The sequence below is a fragment of the Bidens hawaiensis genome, unplaced genomic scaffold, assembly GCF_021521415.1.
Source record: "Bidens hawaiensis isolate Kalapana, Puna unplaced genomic scaffold, B.hawaiensis_p1.1 tig00001016_1, whole genome shotgun sequence".
Taxonomy (NCBI): Eukaryota; Viridiplantae; Streptophyta; class Magnoliopsida; order Asterales; family Asteraceae; genus Bidens; species Bidens hawaiensis.
The window spans coordinates 1,441,523-1,465,042 of NW_027491059.1; the positions used below are offsets into that span (position 1 = coordinate 1,441,523).

Below are 23,520 nucleotides of genomic sequence, written 5' to 3' on the forward strand. Positions count from 1 at the left end.
GCTTCTCGATGCTCTCCCACCGAAGTGGGAAATGTACACCGTTCTTATGAGGGAAGACAGAGACTTTCCTAATTATGATCTTGAAACGGCAGTAAACAAGCTCAGAACTTATGAGCTTAATATGGTTCGAAAAGAAACACCAACAGATCAGATACAAGACCCTGGTATGTATGGTGCAAAGGTTAACTCAGGCTCAAGTTCGAGGCCTGAATCTGCTGCTTATTACTCAAAAGGGGAGTCAGGTTCTGACTCTTCTCATGAAGGAAACGTTTCTGTAAACTCGAACGGTGATGTCTGTTTCGTTGCTGGAGGATCAAGTACTTCAAAGCCTCAAGCATCCACAAGTGGTTTCTCTGCAAATACCTCAAGCAATAATTATTCCAAGATGCCTATGAGTGTAAAATCTGCTGAAGAGCAGTTTGCAGTCTATGCATCATTTATTGCTTCCTACGAAAACTACATCCAAGGGAAGATTGTGGACCCTGCTGCTCTAGATGAGGATTACGACCAGATCGATGCTGATGATCTGGAGGAGATGGACTTGCAATGGCAAATGGCAATGATTGTAAGGCGAGTTAAACGGTTTATGAATAAAACTGGGAGAAAGTTTGTTGGTGGTAGGCCTGGATTCGACAAATCTAAGGTAAGGTGCTATAATTGTCAGCAATAAAGGGCACTTTGCCAAAGAATGCAGAAATGAAAGAGTTGAACGTGGACAAGGTCGGCCTACACAACGCTCTGGATTTAACAGAGAGATTAATGCCATGTTGACCAGAGAAGCAGGTGAGTACAACTGGAACCTGCATTCAAATGAATCTGGTGAGCAAGCGAACATGGCTGAGGCTGAAGTTGAAGAATGTGAGAAGGTTGATAGAAATGAGAAAGCTACTGAAGAAGAAACAGCTTTCATGGCAGATGACAAGGATAATCGCTCCGAGGTACGTAATAAGAATATTTGTACTAATTGTGAGAATTTGTCTGAGCAACTAACAACAATAACTGATCAATACGTTCGTTTAGATGCTGAATTTAAAAATCTTAAAGAAGATCATCATTTTACTAAGGCAAGAGAAAACAGTTTTAAAGTTAAAATAAAAGCATGTGAAAAAGATGTCAAAAGCTTAAAAACTAAACTTGCTGAGAAAATTGAAATAATTGATCTTAGTTATGAAGTTTTAGAGGAAAAAACAAAATTGATTGCTGATCGAGATAAACAGATTGCTGACCACCAGGTGAAGGTGGTGGAACTGAACCGCAAACTTGAGCAGTTCAGGAATTCCTCGGCCATCCTTGATCACCTCGTGAGTGATCAAGGTACCTCTGCAAAGAGGGGAGGAATCGGTTATCACGAAGTACCACCACCCTTTAACCACAACTATACTTATAATCCGAGTGTTCAGAAATCTGTTGATTTCGAAGTTCCTCAGGCAACTCCAATCAAGATTACAAGTGTAGAACCAAGTGTTAGCTGTGGCGAAACAAGTTCGCCTGTTTCTAGTGTGAATATTTCTGTTTCGAGTCCAGTCTCATCGGATTCGGATAAGTTGTCCTAATCTGGTCAGACAAAAGAGAAGGTAGGGTTACCCACCGGTGGAGATAAAAATAAAATTTCTAAAAAGAGTTCTCCACTCAATCCGTACGTCCCACCTTATGTGAGACGAACGGCTGGTAACACTGCCTCTACATCCAAACCAACATTTGACAAGAAAATGGAGAGTCGATGTTGCTTTAGATGTAACAAGTTAGGACATCTAGTTGCAGATTGCCCTTTGAAACCGAGATTCAGAGGTGTGAAGCCAAATAAAACTGAGTATAAGCGTCATTTTGCTACTGCTAAAAATGAAAACTTTACAAAATGCCAAAATGTAACGAATTCAAGTTTTCATAAAAACAAACCTCAGTTTTACAACCAAACCACAAGAAATAACACTTACAATTCACAAAGGTTTGGGAGGCTTTACCCTCAATCTGCAAGGAGATTTCCTAACAGGACTTACAGAAATTATCCTGATGCTAACTTGAGAAAGCCAGGGTACGGGACGTATCGATCCAAGACCAATTGGTCTTGGGTCCCAAGATTCTAACTCTTTGTTTTATTGTGCAGGAACAGTTGAACAGGGCTGCCAACAATCTCTGGATTGTAGATAGCGGCTGTTCCTGGCACATGACGGGCAACAAACACTTGTTGCAAGATTTAAAACCTGTTCAGGGAGCAAGAGTTAGTTTTGCTGGTGAGAGCGGTGGTAGGATTACTGGTAGAGGGACAATGTCGAATGGGAGAATGACACTTGAGAATGTAAATTTTGTGGAGGAGTTAAAGCACAATCTGCTGAGTGTGTCGCAGATTTGTGATAAAGATTACACTGTCCATTTCACGAAGAATGAAGCAATAGTATTGAAGCCTGGTTTTCAGATACCAGACGAATGGATAGTTATGAAAGCTCCACGTGAAACGAATACATATGTGATGGACATGAGGACTACTGAAATGGCCACCGGAGAATCTTGTTTAATGACAAAAGCAAGCGAATCAGAATCAGAATTGTGGCACAGGAGAATGGGACATATTCATCTTCGGAAGATGAACTTCATTGTCAAGAATGGGCTTGTGATGGGCGTTCCCTTAAAAAGTTTTAATTTTGAAGACAAATGCATAGCATGCAAGAAGGGAAAGCAACACAAGAAATCCCATCTCACCAAGAAGATTAACTCAATTGCCGGTACTCTAGAACTACTTCATATGGATCTTTTCGGTCCCGTGAATGTACAAAGTCTAGGAGGTACATCTTACTGCTTGGTGATCACTGATGACTACTCGCGATATTCGTGGGTATATTTTCTGAAAACGAAAGATGAGACGGCTCAAATGGTGAAGAATCTAATTACAAAAGTTGAGAACGTCATGAGTAAATCAGTTAAATTCATCAGAAGTGACAATGGGACAGAGTTCAAGAACTTTGAAATGGAAATCTTCTGTCTTCAGAAGGGAATTGAACATCAATACAGCGCTCCGTATACTCCGCAACAGAATGGAGTGGCTGAAAGGAAGAACCGAACGTTAATTGAAGGAGCCAGAACTATGCTGGCAGACTCGAAGCTTCCTGTGATGTTCTGGGCTGAAGCAGTTGCTACAGCCTGCTATGTTCTGAATAGGGTGCTAACCGTTAAGAGACTGGGAAAAACTTGTTACGAGCTTATGCATGGAAGGAAGCCCAACTTGTGCGGTCTTGAACCATTTGGGTCTCCTTGTTCGATTTTGAAGACTAATTCGAAATTTGGTGAAGTAGCCGATGAAGGAATCTTAGTCGGTTATGTAGTTGGGACTCCCAACAGACGGGTCTTCAATACTTCGACTTGCAAGGTGGAGGTGGTTTGTAACACCGACATTACTAGTTACCAATCGCCAAAACCAAGCAATGGACCTGCTGAGCTTTTCGACTATGTTAAGCTTTTTAAGTCATTTAACGTACCTGATTTGGAATTTTCTGAAGAAGACGAAAGAGCTGTGACGAAGATGATATTTGATGAGGAAGAGAATCTATTGCAACGACAACTGATTGAGAAATCTCAACCTTCCACATCAAACACTATCGGTACCCCTGCTGCCTCAACTGAAGATGAGTTTATCAATCCTTTTCACTCTCAGCCAGAAACAACCATAGATGAAAACCATCTTAAGTATATTACCTGCTTACAACCTGTCTCTATATGTCATAATACAGCTAAACACAGATCTATGTAACAGTCACACAGTTAGTATGATTCCTGTTAGGATCTTTTCTAAAACGTAGTAGTCCCTGAGTAGACTGAAATTTGATCCCTTATTTCGTTAAATTTTTATAAGTTTTTCTATTTTTGTAGTTGTATTATTGTAAAACTGGTTACTTGGACATGATCATTTTTGTTTAACTCTTTTTGGAAGCTTCTAATGTTAAGTGCAGGATTCTTCAAACTTAAAGGGTTGATTTTGAAATTACGGGCGAAGTTGTTGAATTCGGCGAAGTTGTTCTTAACTTCGCCTAGGCGAAGTTAAGCGTAACTTCGCCTGAACAAACTCCGCCCTATATAAGGACTTTTAAATCTGGAACAGTACCATATATTTCAAAATTCCGGCGAACATAAAATCAAAAACCAAATTATCCGGCGATCTTGTTTACATTCCGTTTTCGATCTTTGATTTCAGTTTCTAGTGTTCATTGACGGTATGTGTTGTCAATATCATTCCCAAACTTACTCGTTCGTTATAGTTTTACCCGGTTCGAGACCTCGGGTCGTCGAACCTTCAAAACCTAGTTTTTCAACCGTGTATTACGTGTTCATGGACGACCTTTACGTCTCAAAATCATTAATATATGCTGTTCTCCACTCCTAAATCGTCAAATCGTTGCGAAAACATCGGATCTAAACCTTATGAATCTGAACAGTCGCCGTTTCAGATTCAGGCGAAGTTAGGGTTTAGGCGAAGTTATCTGCAACTTCGCCTGAAGCTTAATTTCGCCTGTGGCGAAGTTATCCGTAACTTCGCCTTGAACTCAAGTTCGCCTGAGGCGATGTTGTGATAAGGCGAAGTTATCATCAACTTCGCCTATACCAATTTACTTAACAGTTTTTAGACGAAATTACAGTTGAAGCGAAGTTGTTCCCAACTTCGCCTCACCTATAAGTTCGCCTATACAGGTTTAATCACAACTTCGCTCGTGGTACAAAGCGAACTTGTGAGTTGCTTAAACGTTGTCTAACTTGTTTTGTTTTGTGCAGATATGGCCGCTGTTGGAGGTGCTGGTGGTGATGACGGTGATGATCAACGGCAATTCTTTCCGGCCCATAACCAGTACATCATTTTAGATCCAGACGCAAGAGGCGTAGAAGACTACAGGGAGATAATCACATTTCTCCAGCGATCAAGAGTCTTTCATGCGATCACAAATACACTGCCCATTTCACTGCCTAACATTGAAGACTTTTGGCAGACAGTGTACTATGATTGCAGGCCTGAGCCTCCGGTGATGCGAGCAACCGTAAATGGTCATGACATACAGTTTTCTTCGGAAGATATACGGTTGGCTCTGCAGTTTGGGGAAGAAACAAGAGATGACCCAACGGAGTTCGTAGCTCCTTTTCGTGATGGAGCATATTTGAGGATGGGTTATTCGGGTCCGCTGGGGGACTCGCAGAGGAGGAAAGGGTTTTTACGGGATCAGTGGCGCTTCCTGATGCATGTATTGATTGTATGCATGTCTGGGAGGAAGGCAGGAACGGATGGGATGGGCGCGACGATGCAGTCTGCCATGGCTGCGCTGACTTACAACCGACGATATTCATTTAGTCAGCTGATCTTTTACGAGATCGATCGTCAGAGGAGGGCTGTGGCGCGCGAGCGATTTATCATGTATCCTCGGTTCCTACAAATGATTCTGAATCATGTCGCTCCGTCGCTACCGCAGAGACGCCCTATTAGATACGTCGAATGCGTGACGAAACGTATCTTTGCTCAGTGCCGCACTTCGAGCACTCGTAGCAAGCCTGAGCTGCGTCCCAGGCATACTCCATTATTCGGGTATCTCATCAACCCGGAGTATGTTCCTGCAGGAGGGGACGAGTTCAGAGACCCACAGCCACATCAGGCGGCAGCACCCCATGCTGTACCAGCTGCGCCTGTTGTATCTACTGTGGTTTCTGCTGCTGTGCTAGCTGCTGCATCTTCTGCTGTGCCTACTACTGAAGATGTAGATCTTGATGCTGCTTTTAGTGGGCATGGTTTGTTTGATATGGATGTCTCAGTTTCTCAGGTCATGGATGTTACTAGAGCAGTTACTTCGGTAGCTGACTCCGATCTTGACGAAACGTTTGCTGAAGCGAGACGATTGATGGTGTCTCGGGAGAGAACTACGGGAAAGAGGCCGAGAACTGTTGACGAGGATGATGAAGAAGTTGATGAAGAGGAAGCAGTTCAGATTGTGCTCAGACGTTCAAGAAGAGAACGGACAGGTATGGGTTCGGGAGCTGGAGAATCTTCAAGGCTAGTACGTTTTGCTCCACCCGCCTTGTCTGGTATGTCTCTTATTCCTACTACAGCACAGGTTACTGCTGTCGAGACGTCGGCCCCAGCAGTTGTGTCTCTACCACCCCAATCGCTTACTACACCGGTGGTGGTTGCACGATTTGTGGAGTCGACCGTCACTACTACTGCAGGGTTACCAAGTGTACCACCTGCGGTCACTTCTGCTGCTGATGTCCCGCCAACTCCGACGCCTACTTCTGACAACGAAAGGATTGCATCGCTAGAGCGGATTGTTGCTGAACAGACAAAGACCATTCACAGCCTAGTGGAATCCAATCGACTACAAGCAGCCCTCCTGGTTGAACACGGAAAAGTAATAGATGCCTTCAAGGCATTCTTGGCATCTCAGGGGGAGAAGACTTGTAGGGGAGATGAGTTGAGGACGAAACGGAGAGAAGATCATGACGATGATCCCAATGTACCGGAAGGTGCAGATGGTGAGCTGCCAAGAACCTCTCAGGCTCTTGGGGCTTCCACAGCTGAGGGGGAGTCTACAAGTGCAGCCGGTGACGACGTTGTAGATGGTGATGATGATGCTGATGTTGAAGATGTTATAGATGCGTTGAAAGAGTTGGATGAGGAGGATGATGAGTTTATGAATGAAGATGATGTGCTGCCTGTTGATGAGATCGAGAGGATCGGAGAGCAGATTACTGTTGAAAACGTGATAGAAGAAGGTGAGATTGTAGATGACTCCGTGGAACACGAGATTCCGGAGGTTGAGAGACCAGAGTTGGGTGATGAGAGCGTGGTGGAAGATACTGAATGGGAGGAACAACCGAATTGGAAGGAGAGTTGTGCTCACTGGTTCATAAAGACGAAGAAGCCGGTGGTCCCTAAGATGTTCAGAAAAAGTTACAATATTAAGGGATACGCAGAAGCTAAGAAAGGAATTATCTGCTGGTTATATGACGAGCAGCTGCGGCTCTTCGTGATCAAGAGATACGATGGCATTCAGTACTTCAGAAGAACGTTGAGATCTCTAAACACACTGCCAGAATGTGAGGTAAAAGATTTAGCCAGATTGGGATTGATAAACAGAAGTGAAGACAACATGGCTAGAATCATCGGGAAGATCGTGTGGAAGGAGTGCGTTAAAGAGAAAAAGTTTGAGCTACTGAAACCACAAAAGGGGAAACTTGTCGAAGACAAGGATAGAGGTCTGAGAGTTGATGAAAAACCTTGGATGGTTATGAAATATAAACCGATCCGGTGCCTTAAAGAAGTACCGATGAAGCTCATGCCCAAGGACGTGCTGAAAGACCTAAAATGGTGGTTCGTGGATTGTGAGACAGCGGAGGCGGTTATGGAAGATGAGGATGAACAAGAAGTGCTTAGGGTTTACGACCCGATGCATCTTGTTAATCTATCGCAGGCTGATCTGAAAGTGCTCAACGAGAAGAAGATCTTCTACATTCCTGCTTGGAAGGATCAAGCTAGGAAATATCAACGGGTGGTGTCGGTGTGTGTTAGAGAGGGAGCGCACGCATAGAGATGCAAGATTACAAGACTCAAGATTTGAAGATCAAGATATGAAGCTACTGCCAAGGGGGAGTCTGTTGGTACATGTGTGTCAGTAGTTCATAGTCTAGCATTTGTAATCGAGTCTGTAATGTAATTATGTTTATGATTATGTTTATGTTTTTGTACGTGCGAAGTTGTCAACAAGTTCGCTCAGGCGAACTTGTTGAACCAGCGAAGTTATTGACAACTTCGCCTATAGCGAAGTTGTCGTGTATATAAACTGTTCAGCGGAACAGTTTGAGTAGTTGGTTTTTTAGGTTTTCGTTTCAGTTGTTCAGTGAACGTGTTACGTGTCAGTGTCTGTAATAGTGACCTCGAGTCACGTGTTCGGTTATCTATATAACGTGTTCGTTCATTGCTCGTGTGTTTGGTTTATACATATTCTGCACTCGTATCTAACTACGCAGGGATTCCGCACCTGCGCAGATAGCGACATCCCGTGTACGATCCGTCCAGGTCCCTACAATTTGTTACGGGTCAAAAATGAAAATTGAGTATTTTTAAAAGTTTGAGAATGCAAACTAGATTTATTGTCAAATTTGTTATAGATTCAAAGTGTTGACTTGAAATGTTAAAAGTATGAAAGTTAGAATTTTATATATGATTCGGGTTTCAAAATTATTTTTAAGGGCATTTTTTGAAATAATCAAAAGGTTCTGGATTTGGTAAATTGACTATTTTTCCTTCAACTATTAAAATTCAAGAAAGATTACCTATCAATGCTTTTAACTTTTATCAAATTTGAAATATTTATGTCAACATTAATTTTTCCTTTAATGGTGATCAGAACGTTGTATAGGAAACATGTCATGCAAAACTATGCTCAAATGAAACAAAATATTCACAAAATTGAATGTGTTAGCATGTTATTTTTTATGTTGCCATTATGACAAAGTCGAGAAGCTATTTGAAACTTGTCAAAATCTTTTTCATGGTGTAGCTCAAAAAAACATAGTTCTTGAAGAACATTTATCGTTACAATTTAATGTTCTACTTTCATTTGATGGGTGGTAAATTAAGAAATATATCAATAATGGTAACGTTCCTTTTGTATTTAGGTTGAGTGGTTAGAACTACTATCGTATGAAAGGTCTTATTTCTGAAATTGGTTCATAACCAAAATTCTTTCAATTATTTATATATGACACCGAGAATGAATTTTTCAATAGAAAGACGCATTCTCGGGTACATTTTTGCACGGACATTTTTTTTATTAAGTTCATTAAAAAAAATTATTTTGTAATATAAATAAAATCAATTTATGTACACATGGTATAGATACAAACATAAATGTAATATATTTTTTTAATATACGCTATTTAATTATTTGTTTATTTGTAATTTTATAATTTGAATTATCCCGTGTATAACACGGGCTCTAAAACTAGTAAATAAATAAATCAGATAATTCGCTGAAACCATCGTTCGCCCGAATCACAACAGGCTCAGACGGCTTCAGCAGTGGCTTCAGCCAGTGTCCAGTTAACATCCAATCAGCACTGCGTGACACAATATTATTGGATGAATTCGGAGGTCTGCTTCAGTAAAAACACCCCGTCTAATACGTATATACTAGTAAAAAAAAGTTTTCACACCAAAGGGTAGTTATGCCGCTGTGAATACCCAAAAAGAATATGTGAACCAACGACTGGGCAAATGATAGCACGCGTCCCATCCGTAGCAATTGGACACGTCTCCTGTTGCTTATTAACAGACAATACTTTCCCCATTTTTATTGTAGTATTTATTATTTATCTACTTAAATTAACAAATCCTTTCTCCCTTTTCAAAGCAATCTCTGAACTTGATTTTGTTGCTTCCTCCCCTCCCATATCTTCTCTGTAACAGCAAAATTGTTTAATAACGTATTCTATCATATTCTAACATTAAGAAAATTTTGAAGTTTCCTTTATCACTTCTTGTGTTTTGAACCAAGTAACATTATACGTTTTGTCTAATTGAAGTTTACCACAGGTAAATTACCCGATTGGGTTTATATCGAATTTGACAAAATATAAGCAATTGATTACAAACAATGATTATCATAAAAATATATCTCCAATAATTGATATAAACAAATTTTGATAAGTATTATATTTAGAATATAATGTATATACAATATAAGAAAAGGTATGTCGGGTACATCGGGTAAATGAGTCAATGTTATCAGGTAATCGGGTATATTACAAATCTCAAATCTGTCCCAAACCCACGAAAATTTCAAAATTAATCTCAAACCCGTCCCAAACCCAATGAGCCGGGTATTACCTGTCCCAATTGTGTCGGGTTTCATGTTTTTCCATCGAATTCGGGTTTCATTGCTATCCCTAGTTAATGATTTTGTATGCGTAAAAAAAACTTTACATTTAAACGTGATTGAGGAAGATAAACATGAGTAAACTGAAAATTTACTCAGAAAAAATAAAAACGATTAGTTTAAACTCTTTTAAAGTCACATGAATATATACACATCACAAAATGTAAACAGAACTATATACACATCCCAACTTGAGGTTATTTTTGTTAGTGAAAATAGAATAACTGATAAAATTGATATATGTTATTTTATTTCAAAGGGCCTGATCCTAATTCAGTGGATTTGGATAGCGAACCAAGTGTGTCCATTGTTTTGTAGCCTTTGATTTCGGATAAGAGAAAAAAAAATAAAAAAACAGCCGACCCAATAAATATATCATTGATTGCCAAATCTTTTGTTTATAAAACAAAATCTCTTTTTTTTTCTGGCTAAAAATGTGTTTTTAATTTTTACGAGATCAATATATATACGCATAAGTCTAAGCATGAAATTTTAAAAAAATGCATATTAAATCTAGTTGAAAATATTTGCATGTTCAAGTAACAAAAGGCGCATAAACATCCGCAAAAAAAACTTTCCAACAGGTTCAAATGAAGCATACTCTCAATGTAACATAAGACGAAAATAGGTTACTTGTAACATAAGACGAAAATAGGTTACAAAAGCGTAGCAAAACAATCATATAGTGAAATGTATGACATTCTCAATACATGTTCAAATCTCCTAATATGTGATACAAAGATAAGCATAGAGTACACATTTTTATCACATTGCATCCACGTCATAAATCATTAAATACATGCATAAGTACAACCAAATAATCAATTTTATTGCTTCACTCTTATGATTAAAGACGATCAGTCCACCAAGAACCGAAAGCCTATCGTCGCACATGAAAATGCGTTGATTGATAGATAGCGTGAGTTTTGGTGTGATTTAAAAACGAGTTTTCTCATCAACCAAAATATACTAGATGTTGTTTTTACTAAATCAAAAAATCAAAGTAACTGATGATGTTTAGGTAGATGACAAACAAAAAAGACACTCAAAATAATATTAAATAAAATATCTTCGTTCATCTTTCATGTAAAGAGTGAACAGAAGGTGTTCATGTTTCTTTCATTTGTATTCTTTTAATAAAAAGTAAACTAGTATTTTTTTAATCTTCGTTCAAAAAACAAATAGACATCCACTCTAGTAATCAAAATCGTAACCAATTGAGAAACACTAATCAACCAACCTATAATTTCTCATACATAAATTAGATGTAAAACATATATACTTCAAAACAAAATATACAAGTCAGGTCTCAAGTTTGAAGCCTAACTCAAGAAGATCTTCCTTGAGTGGCGGGCTTTCTTTTTTATGGTGTTATCGGGTAAGTCAAGCCTGAAACTAGGGATGGTAAAAAAGTCCGAGCCCGATGAGTGTACCCAAGACCCGAAATAAATGGGGCTGCTATACCCGAAACCCGATGGGTATGGGCCGGGTATACGAGTATGGGATTAGGATATACAAATTTTTGCGGGTATGGGATTAGATGATACCCGGCCCGATTACCCGAAAACGCATACCCGTTTACCCAAACTATATACCCGATTTTTTTTCAATGGTTGTAAAGTGTATTATCAAATTATCATGATATTATTTATTTATCGTAACGCTTATATATATTATAAGTGTATTATATTTTAATTTGTAATAATTTTTACATGAATAAATGTGTAAAGAACTATAATAACAAAAACAATGTACTTGAAAATCCTAACGGGTATATCTGATACCCACGGGTATGTCCGATACCCGATGAGTAATTACCCAACGGGTAATGGGCTGGGTATGGGATACTATTTTATAAACGGGTATATGAATGGGATTACCAATACCTGACCCGTTACCATCTCTACCTAAAACGCCAAATTCAGTATGAACAGTTGTCTCGTAAAAGATCACTAAGAAGATATTGTGAGATATTGCCAACGCGGTTTAAAAAAAAGTAAGGTCTAGGTTAATTGAACATGTTCAATAGCAAAGAAAATAAAAACCGAAATTGACTGCAACAATAATAATAATAATTTAGCAGAGCAAGGGCAAGGGCAAGGGCAAGGGCAAGGGCGACCAAAAATGTGAGACAAAAAGAGAAAGGCCGCAAGTTTATACACACGGGATTCATTTCATTTGATCCAATCCAATCCAATCCAATCCAATCCCACACCTTCTCTTCTTTTTATTCCTCTCTTTTCTTCCCCAATTCCCCATCAAAACCCTCTAAATTATAACAACAGCAAACCTAATTATCATATCAAAACTTACATAACAACAACAATAACAATAATAATAATAATAATAATAATAATAATAATAATAATAATAATAATAATAATCCAAAGCCAGTTTAATTCTCAATCGCAATTACATGATCCTTATCTCCACTGGTTCGTTCGTTCTGTTTCTCTTTTCCGATCAATTTCGTTTTTCGTTTTTCGTTTCCTTTACGCCTTGATTTTGCTTCCGTATTGTTGATATCAACTTTAAGTTCGATGTTATGAGATTCAATTTGGCGTACACGACTGGATTTTGAGTTCAATTTGCAGGAATTAGGTTTTTAATCAGGATGATTTGGTTATCTGTGTGAAATGTTGAATTGACTAGAAATTTGGTTCAGTTTTGAGTTCAATTTGAGTCTCGTATGATTTAATTTGCAGGAAGTAAGTTTTAATAATAAGGATGCTTTGATCATCTGTGTGAAATGTTAAGTTGACTAGCAATTAGGTTTAATCATCTCTGTGAAATGTTAGATTGATTAGCAATTAGGTTTAATTATATCTGTGAAATGTTAAATTGACTAGCAATTATGCTTAGGCATCTCTGTGAAATGTTAAATTGACTAGAAATCAGGTTCAGTTTGACTCTCGTATGATTCGATTTGCAGGAATTAGGTTTTAATGATAAGGATGCTTTGATTTTCTGTGTGAAATATTAAATTGACTAGAAATTAGGTTCAATTTGAGTCTCGTATGATTCTGTTTGCAGGAATTGGTTTTAATGATAAGGATGCTTTGATTATCTGTGTGAAATATTCAATTGAATAGAAATTAGGTTCAGTTTTGAGTTCAATTTGAGTCTCGTGTGATTCGGTTTGCAGAAATTAGGTTTTAATGATAAGAATGCTTTGATTATCTGTGTGAAATAGTAAATTGACTAGAAATTAGGTTCAGTTCAATTTGCAGAAATTAGGTTTTATAATCAGGATGATTTGATCATCTGTGTGAAATGCTAAATTAAGTTTCGACAATCACTAGTTTGGTCTAGTGGCAAAGAGGTGTGACTTTTGACCAAAAGGTTTTGGGTTCTAATCTCACTTGACACATTTTAATACGCCCTGCTTGCGGTGCGCGCATATAATGTATATATGTGTGAACCCTCGGGTGGGCAAAAGTAAAATTGCACTAATTTTGACGTTATTTTACTAATCTCGTGAAAATAACGTTAAAAGTGGCGGAAGGTTAATCAGGCATCATGTGGTGGCGTTGATAGCCGAAAGACAAGGGCACATGCACCGATCAGCCGGTGTCCCGATGATTGAGTGCTATGTGCCTTATGTCCAAGGCTTGATGCAAAACTACTATCGAGCCGGGGGTCTCACCGGAAGCAGCCTCTCTATCCCTATGGGATAGAGGTAAGGCTGTCTACATCTTACCCTCCTCAGACCCTACCATAGCATTGCTATTGGTGGGATATACTGAGTACGATGATGATGATGATGATATGTAGTTTTGATTTTTATTTTTTTAATTATTTTTTTTAATGCTTGGCATTAGTTGCTCGATATAGAAAACTTTGAGTTCAGATTCCGTGTTTTGTGTTTGGAAGTGGATAAGTTAAACTTGAAATTCCATTTGTTGCAATGCTATTAGATTGTTTTGTGCTTTATAAAAATCTGTGCATTTGGTTTATTTGATGTAAATTTGGTTATGCTTATAGAGAGTGAAATTTATGTTCAATTTGAGTCTCGTATAAGCATAGGTTATGTTGAATTTGTGTTAAATTTGGTTATGTGTGTGAAATGTTGAATTGACTAGAAATTAGGTTATGTTTTGAGTTCAATTTGCAGGAATTAGGTTTTTAACAAGGATGCTTTGATTATCTATGTGAAACATTAACAATCTGCAGAAATTAGGTCTTTATTATTAGTAATTTGCAGAAATTAGGTTTTTATCTACACTTAGCATTAGTTTATTTGATATTTTTCACCTGGATAAATGTGATGCTTGATGTTAATTTGATTGCGCTTATAGAGAGTGAAATTTGAGTTCGATTTGAGTCTCGTATGTTTTCATTTGCAGATATTAGGTTTTAGATAAGGATGCTTTGATTATCTGTGTGACATGTTAAATTAACTAGAAAATCTGTGTATTGAGGTTTCAACCAACAATTTTGAATCTGTATCTTTGTTGACACTTAGCATTAGTTGTTTGGTTCAGAAAACTGTTTCAGATTCTGTTTTCATTGTTTGGAAGTGGACATTGTTAAATCAGGAGAAGTTAAACTTGACATTCCTTTTAGTTTATTTGATATTTTTGACCTGGATGAATGTGATGCTTGATCTTAAATTTGATTACCTTAGTAGAGAATGAAATTAACTGATTTTGCATTGAGTGTAACTCCCGGTTTAATTTTAATGTTAAGCTATTAAATTTGGCGTACATGAGTGGAATCTGAGTTCAATTTGAGTCTTGTATGTTTCAGTTTGAAGAAATTAGGTTTTTAATAAGGATGTTTTGATTATCTGTGTGAAATGTTAAATTGACAACATGTATTGCTGTGTTCTTTAGTTTTTGAAGCAATTTGCATGTTGCAGCATGCAGTTATGAATCTGTTTCTATATTTACACCTAGCATTAGTTGTTGGATTCATAAAACTTTTGAGTTCAGATTCTGTTTTCCATGTTTGGAAATGGATATTGTTAAATCAGGATAAGTTAAACTTGAAATTCCTTCTGTTGCAATGCTATTAGACTGTTTTGTACCTTATAAAAATCTGTGTATTTAGTTCATTTGATGTTAAATTTGATTATGTTAATACTTAAGAGAGAGTAATGCTAACTGACTTTGCATTGAACATAACTCCAGGCTTTGGGCTTCATCTTCTTGAGTAAACAATGGACTTCAAATCTCATTCTTATTACCGATTTCAAGGAATTATCGATTGTGTTACATGTGCTGTTTGGACATTAGGTTTAGGTTTGGGATTTGAAGAGGCTGTTGCAAAGATTGGAATGCAAATTAGAACTGATAGATAGTTGATAGTCTCTAGTTTCCAGTTTCCTGTAGGCATGAGTTAAGCTAGATTTCCATGTTAAGTTTATGATGTATGTGTCTTAGATCTCTATAATAGATAGTTTGGATTGCTGGTTAGAACTTTGGTGTAGCAAGTAAGGTAGTAATTTCAAGCTTTTCACAGGTTTAGGAAGTTAAGAGAAAAAAGAAAAAGAAAACTGAAGTATGGGCTTGCCTCAAGTCTCGTCTAGCAAAATCGCTGAAGAAGTAACTGCATCATTCAACACTGCAGTCCAATCACCGCCTCATTTCCATGGATTAAGCACCTGTGACATGAGTGGGATGCATGTGAATCGTGTGCCAGGTGTGATCAGTTCAACAGATATCTCCAATTTACACAGAGATAAACATGTTAATAGGCAGAAACTTAGTTCTTCAGACAAGATTACAACGCTCACTCGTAAAACCGGACGAAATGTTCAAACTGCTGTTTCCAGAATTGTTGGCTTTGAGTCAAAATCATCAAGTTCTTCTGGTTTTGCCATTGATGGCATGCAGACTGATAATGGTACTGATAATGTCCCAGAGAATAGTGGAGCCATAGTTAGGGAAAGGTTATTATCGCCCTTAAATGGCTTGATTTTACCAAATCAATTCGACCACACACCACAAACCATCTCTGATAAGAGTACTGAAATAGCGATTCCCAAAATTGTGGCACCTATTGTCTCACCAACTAGTTTTCAACAATGCACTAACTCTGGATTTTTCACTGATGGCCCTGTGCTTGAGAACACAGATCTTCAATCTTTTGGTTTTTTATCATCTTCACCGGGATTAGATGGCATAGAATCGCCATTAAGGTCATTGTATTCACCCATAGCTATACCTTCAAGAAAAGTGGTATCATCTCCTTTGTCTTTATCTCCACTCGGTCCAAAATTCTCTAGAACACCAAAACCTTATAGGGTTTTGACCAATGAGTTAGATGATAATCATCTAACCATGAAGGAGTTAGAGTTATCTCTTGATGGAACCTTTTCTGATATTCTTTCATTTCAAGAAGATTTTAGAAGTGTGGGCGATTGGGGCCAAGATTCGTCCTTTTTAACCCAATCGCCTAAGTTATGTAGGACCCCAAGTGGACTACAAGTTAGAAGGTCATGGATCGGGTCGTTTGAGGAGTCACTGTTATCGGGTCGTTTAGCTTCGGGGACAGTCAGCCAGGTCAGCAGAACTGCATTTCCTTTTCACTTAATTTGCTGATTGGTTTTAAGGAATAGGTGATTTTGATTTTGTTTTCATTTGGTGCTGTTAACAATGGCAGAAGATTGATGGGTTTCTTGCGGTTTTAAACGTTACGGGAGGAAGCTTTTCACCGCATCCTCAGAAACTTCCGTTTGCAGTAACGAGTGTTGATGGGGATAACTTCTTACTTTACTACTCATCCATTGACCTTGCTGGTCAACTTTCGCCAAACAAGCAAAAAAGTCAAAAGATGAAAAGGAGCCTTAGCGTTGACGACCCACAAGTGGAAAGAAATCGTTTGCGGGTCCCCATGAAAGGTCGCATACAATTGGTATGTTTATTGTTTTTACTGCTGGTGGAAATTAAAGGAACAAATATATGTGTATATGCTTAATCAGTTTCTACAGGTTCTGAGCAATCCTGAAAAGACGCCAATTCATACGTTTCTTTGTAACTACGACTTGAGTGACATGCCAGCTGGCACCAAGGTTAATTTTCTCTTATTGCTCTTGTAAAATATGTAATTATATACTTAGATTTATTTATTTATTTGAATGTAGACGTTTCTGCGCCAAAAGGTGACACTAGCTTCCACAACACCGGTTTCTAAAACAGGGGGCGCATCATCTATGCAAACTTCACCAAAAGCAAATGAGAATTCAAATAACACAGGGGTCCTACGTTATGCTCTCCATCTGCGGTTTCTCTGCCCGTCTTTAAAGAAAATTTCAAAGTCCGTTCAAAGGTGCAAATCAGATCCTCTATCTGTACCAGAAAAGAACTCAAAAAACCTTGGAGACGAAAGACGGTTCTATTTGTACAATGACATGCGGGTTGTGTTTCCTCAGCGTCACTCTGATTCTAATGAAGGCAAGGTTGGTAGTTATATCAAACGCTTTCTTCTTGTAAGGTTTTAATAAACATGGTTACTTTGTAATGAGGGTTTGTTGGTTTAAAATTGCAGTTACATGTGGAATATCATCATCCATTGGATCCAAAGTACTTTGACATCAGCAACTAAAAGGTCCAGTTATCTTCTTTGATTACAATCTCTCTGTAAATATTGTTTTAAATAAAAGTAATCTTATCTGGTGACGGAGAAAAAATTTCCATCACTGCTGTACAGATTTCATTTACTACTTAGATTTAATGTCACCAGATGTACATTTGTACATTCTTTCAAGAAATAAATCAAATTTCCTGTTTACATTTGCAAAACTTAATTTGGGATGTTGGGTATGTTTGTGTGATAAAACATATTAACTTTAAATAAAAACTTTGAAGTTTTGAGTTATTTTCATAGTAAACCATAAAACTGACTATCTAGTACATGCATGTCCTTGTCTAGTATGGCAAAGGGGTCTGGTATTGAACCGGTTTTAGTAATGTCGGTTCCATACCCGATTATAAAACGGTTCTTATACTTGCGGATACTCATTACTCATTGGCATATATGATATATGTGGTTATAAGTATGCCTGCTACCGCGTTACATGAAACCCGTCTTAAATTCTTCGCAAAAATAGTCTTGAAAGCTCAGCTGCACTTCTGTCAATTTTGTAACAATTTCAAGTTATTTAACAATTTCAATGGACTGTTTTTATAATTTTCAAGAGTGTATACAATACATTAATGTATTTGGTTCCCATGCGGGCAAACAGGATCGAGCAATCGGTCCAATTGCAGCATCCGCTAATACCATGCTCACAAATTTTTTTTTTTAAACTAATCCTGTATCTAGTTGTGTAGCCTAACACCGGTCCCACTCCATTTTTGTATTCATTTGCCATCCCATTGGAATGGCAAAAGGTAAGAAGTAAAGAGTATGTAATGGCAGTAATGCAATTAGTTAATGTTAGCTAGTTATGTTTAGTTAGTTGCATTTCGGTTGCAATTTGTATAAATATCCAGTTAAGGGTAATGTAACTGATAAATACATATCATAGTTACATTCTCTGTTTAGAATTTGTTTTCAAAAGGTTTCGCGAGTTCATGATAATTAAAAATGTGAACCATATTATGTATTTATGTATAATGTAATGCATGTTTTGAACATTTTGTGTAGTGATCGGGTCAAAAGGCAGTGTTCAGGTGAGGTTTGGGTAACTATGTGGTCATAGTAGAGGTGTAAAGAAACCGGTTTGGGACCGTTCATGGCAAACCGATCCGAACCGGTTTGATAAGGAAACCGGTTTCACCCAAACCGGTTCATGAACTGACCCAAATAGCTGATTTTGGTACCGGTTTCCCTTTTGAACAACCAAACCAGTTCTAAACTGGACCGAACCGACCTGGATCAGATCGGCGTCTCTTGCTTCTAAATCGGGTTGTAAACCGAACCGGCTTGGGTAAAACCGATTTTGACCAAACTGGTTCGGTGTAAACTGGTTTGGTTTGGGAAAAAAACCCGGTTTTGTACACCTCTAGTCCCTAGACCTTTAGTGTACAGTTCAGTTATTTAATAATCTTTTATGCAAATTAGTTTTTATACAATTTTGATAATCATTACATTCGAAAATTAATGAATTCACTTTATAAAAGTATCCAAGGCAAGTAAAAAAATTCAAAATTCCAAGAAAGGCCAAATTGTTAAAATAAGTTAGTAAAATTTTAAAATTCTTAATGCGAGAAATAAGAAGTCTTTAAAATGACTCATTTCATAACCATGCTAAACCATTCAGAGACTATCTCTTATCAGTCAGGTCTCTTAACAGCTTAACACGAACAAACCATAAATTTCTTTTTTAAAGAGAAAGGAGTATTTGATATTATTTAAATCTCACCTTGTGAACTTTTAGATATGGAAGAACATTTTTAGGATTTAAAAGAGTTGTATGATAAATAAGAGCCAAGATGTAGATGGAAATCACTAGTTTGGACATAACTTTTGGATGAACGACAAACCATAGTCAATTATACTATTTAAAGAATTGGGATGTTATTGTTTAATTACCCTTAGAATAAGACTAGATGATTTATTTGAATCAATGGATAGTCGGTAAGGGCATCTTCAATGGTGTCTACATGGCACCATTTCAAAGTTTCATACCAAGGTAAGAAACCAATAGCACCATTGGAGTGGTACTGTCCGGTACAAATAATTTGTGTTTAAGAACTCTTACGGAACTTTTTAAAGTGGGCCTAGCCACATTCAAATCAATATTACATAAAAAAATGGCTTGAATTGTTCTGTTTCTTTAATAATTTAATATCCAATCAATAATATTAAATAAAGTATAGGTGGGCATATGTATATTCATATTAATGAACAACAAATCACTATCCGACCAGAATGATCAATGACTAATTGTTTGTTTGTTATAATTTTATGTGTTTATATAATTTAATTTTCTACTATATATACAAAATATAAAGTATTTAATTACAAAAGCTATAACTTGATATAGATTAAACAAATGAAAAGAAAAAGTTATGAGGTAGCTGTTTGAAACAAGAAATGGACAAACAAGAAATGGTAATAATCACCGGAGGATAAATTTATGTAGGTTAGTTTGAAATATGATGTGACATGTTGAGTTAGCGGTTTGAAACAAGGACCAGTGTGTTGCATTGTGGATGCTCTAAGGGAGGACTCCGTTTATGAGAAATTTTTACATTAGTAGGCCAATCCTAGTTAGGCTTAACCATGTGGGCCAGGTCTAGTATTTGACACCGTTAGGTTACCATTTATATTTGAGGAATTAAAAAAAAGAAAAAAATTATTGTTTATATTGCATAACTTGGGCTAAATGAAATCCTTTATGTAGAGTTGTTATACTCTATTGGTGTGATTGATTTGATTTGTATAACACATATAGACGACCGTATAAACATGTATATGTGCCTATAATACTTGTGTACGAACATATAATATATATATATACACACACACGAGCTTATAACATATGTATACCGTGGAATTGTGTGACTTGAAAAAATGAAATGACTGATTTTTAAAGAGTTAGTACGTATTGATGAGATGTACAGGGTACTAGGGTAGTATTGTATTTCAGTGTAGTTATGGTCATTTGATTGTTTCCGATTCCACATCACAGAGTGAAAAGCCTAGTAGGCCAATCTTAGTCGGGCTTAACCATGTGGGCCAGGTCTAGTATTTGACAGTTAAGTTACCATTCATATTTGAGTAATTAAAAAAAATAATAAAAAAATTTACCGTTTATATTGCATAACTCGGGCTAAATGAAATCCTTCTTGTAGAGTTGCTATACTCTGTTGGTGTGATTGATTTAATTTGTATAGTGTGATTGATTTGATTTGTATAGCGCATATAGACGACCGTATAAACATGTATAGGTGTCTATAATACTTGTGTACGGACATATAATGTATGTATACGAGCTTATAACAAATGTATACAATGCGATTGTGTGACTTGAAAAGATCAAATAACTAATTTTTAAAGAGTTATGTATTTATGACTTATGTCCAGGGTCGTATTGTATTTTCGTATAGTGTTCGTTTGAAAGCTTGATAGAGATATTTAATTATTATCCAATTCCACATCACAAGTGCAAATCCTAGTAGGCCGATCTTATTCGGGCTTAACCATGTGGGCCAGGTCTAGTATTTAACACCGTTAAGCTACCATTTATATTTGAGTAATTAAGAAAAAGGAAGAAATTTACCTTTTATATTGCATAACTTGGGCTAAATTAAATCCTTCTTGTAGAGTTGTTAACTCCATTGGTTAATTGGTGTGATTGATTTGATTTGTATAGCGCATATAGACGATCGTATAAACATGTATATGTGCCTATAATACTTGTGTACAGACATATAACGTATGTATACGAGCTTATAACAAATGTATACAGTGCGATTGTGTGACTTGAAAAGATCAAATAACTAATTTTTAAAGAGTTAATTATGTATTTATGACTTATGTATAGGGTTCTAGGGTAGGGTAGTAATGTATTTTCGTATAGTGTTGGTTCAAAAGCTTGATAAGAGATATTCTACATTCTCCTAATATTTATCAACGATGGGTCTTTTACACATTTGTAGCCAATGAATATGGAAGTCATTTTCACATGCCTCGTTGAAAGCCTAATATGGGGGAGGGGCAAATCAGTAAAAAAAAAAAAGAAATAAAGAGGCCGTGTGGGATATGTTTACTACAACCCAAATTTAAATTACACACTTAACACACATTTTAACTTACAAAACAAATCTTGATACATTTGGTCACTATTAAATATCTTTAAACATTATGATATTTTTGTATATACTTAAAACAAGAGCGTGAATAAAATGTTAGACAAAATGGTGACTTGGACTAGCAATCAAAGTCCAAGACCAAATCGGGCCTAGTACAATCCCTAACCCATGAAATCCTTCGAGAACGGGATTAAAACTCAAAGGATTAATATTTACCCAGTTTTAACTTCTTTGAAAGTGCATATATGATATTTTAAATTTTCAATCTGGTATATATGATATTTTTAATGTTTATAGAGGGTACATATGAAATCAATAAAACAATAAAAGCCTTAAATATTATTTTTATAAAGTGGCTAGTTAACCACTAGACATTTTTTAGGGTTTAGCTACTAAAGCTCTGATTATATGACAATAATCTGCCAGTCAGTTTAGTGAAACCACTACAGTTAGTCTTATAAAATTAGCTAGATCTTGATGTTCCCAACAACATGAAAGTCATATTTTACAAAGGTTTTCATAATCTTTATTCAAATAGGTTACATATTAAAATTGATGGTTAATTTTCTACTTAATATCGCGCAAAAAGTAAAAATAGCGAAGAGTTTTGTTCGCCATTAGTCTTGTGACCGAATCATCTCCTAATACACATTTTGTGGCATATGAAAGCATAAACCATTAATTGTTGTCTCAAAAAATCACAAATCAAACGAGTCAAACTTTACCATATATTGTTTATCAACCTTTACAAGAACACCACAAAGGGCCATTCGCAACAACAAATTTGGAAATAACTTATTGAAAGGATAAAACATAGATTAGGAAGATACCAATGCAGTAAATGGTCCCATAGACTCATTAATGAGTTACTAGACTTATTTAGACACAACAGCTTTATGATTATATGATTGTGTGGTCATGAGTTGTGTAACAATCGTATTTGCAATTTTGGTAAATGTTAACCATCTATTATAAATTCGAATAAGAAAGGTTTACGGAAATATGGCATAGTTATCGACAGTATTAATTGTCTTTTGTTGTTTAGTAGCAAAATATCTTTTAAGTTCAATGTATTTTGCAAATCAAAATGGTTAATTTGTAACAAAAATATGAATAGTATAAAGCAACAACTTTGTACCCGGTAAATGTCATAAAACAAAAGTTATTGATAAGGTTTAAAAGTGTAAGATGCAACTTTATCTCTATTCATGTGGATAGAGAGAGTGCTTAAAGATAGACTTCAAATTCAAAACAATATAAATATGAATAGTGCAGTAAAAACAATCTTACTATGTAAGGAGATATGTTTCATGGCATGGACATTGAGTGATATCAATGTGTAAGACACCAACTTTTGACCTTTAACCGTTCGACCCATATAAAGAAAAGGCAAACATGGGATGTTTTCATCTGTTTGAACAGTTTTGTCTTGTTCATGGAAGATGGTAAAATACTGGCTTGATTATTATTTAATCGAGAAAATTTCTAAAACAATTCATTTTAGGAGATAGAAACCAAAATTAATCAAAAATTTAAAATATTTCCCAAAATAATCCAATGAAAACTCACGTGGGCTATAGTTTTGGATTCCCGCTGATAGTTTACGAGATCCAATAGTATTCTAACATGTGTTAAAAGTTTGACCTCACCCGTGAGATTTCAAAGGAAATCCGTCCGATCCATGAGTTTTAATACTAAAACTGTCTCCTTGAAAACCATCTCATCCGTGATGTTTCACCATGCTTTTGTTTCCTCTATGAGTTTTTGAAAAAAGTTGAATCTACTTCATTCCACCATTGCTTCACCACCACTACCACCACTTGCTGGAAACAGGAGAAGACAACGAAGTTGATGCAGATGACGAAGAAGGCGGTGGACGTTGAACCGGCGTTGAGGTAGGTTGGTGTGGTACT

The 23,520-nt window shown here is 36.7% G+C and overlaps 1 protein-coding gene across 1 annotated transcript; it reads left to right on the forward strand.

Moving 5' to 3' along the window:
• The first annotated feature begins 12,235 nt into the window (after positions 1 to 12,235).
• On the forward strand, positions 12,236 to 17,603 carry LOC143552147 (uncharacterized). Its single transcript, XM_077042435.1, has 7 exons — positions 12,236 to 12,337; positions 15,035 to 15,210; positions 15,243 to 16,408; positions 16,509 to 16,760; positions 16,837 to 16,917; positions 16,990 to 17,304; positions 17,394 to 17,603. The coding sequence occupies exons 3-7, from the start codon at positions 15,407 to 15,409 to the stop codon at positions 17,448 to 17,450; spliced, it is 1,707 nt and encodes a 568-aa protein (XP_076898550.1). The 5' UTR covers positions 12,236 to 12,337; positions 15,035 to 15,210; positions 15,243 to 15,406; the 3' UTR covers positions 17,451 to 17,603.
• Positions 17,604 to 23,520: the final 5,917 nt, after the last annotated feature.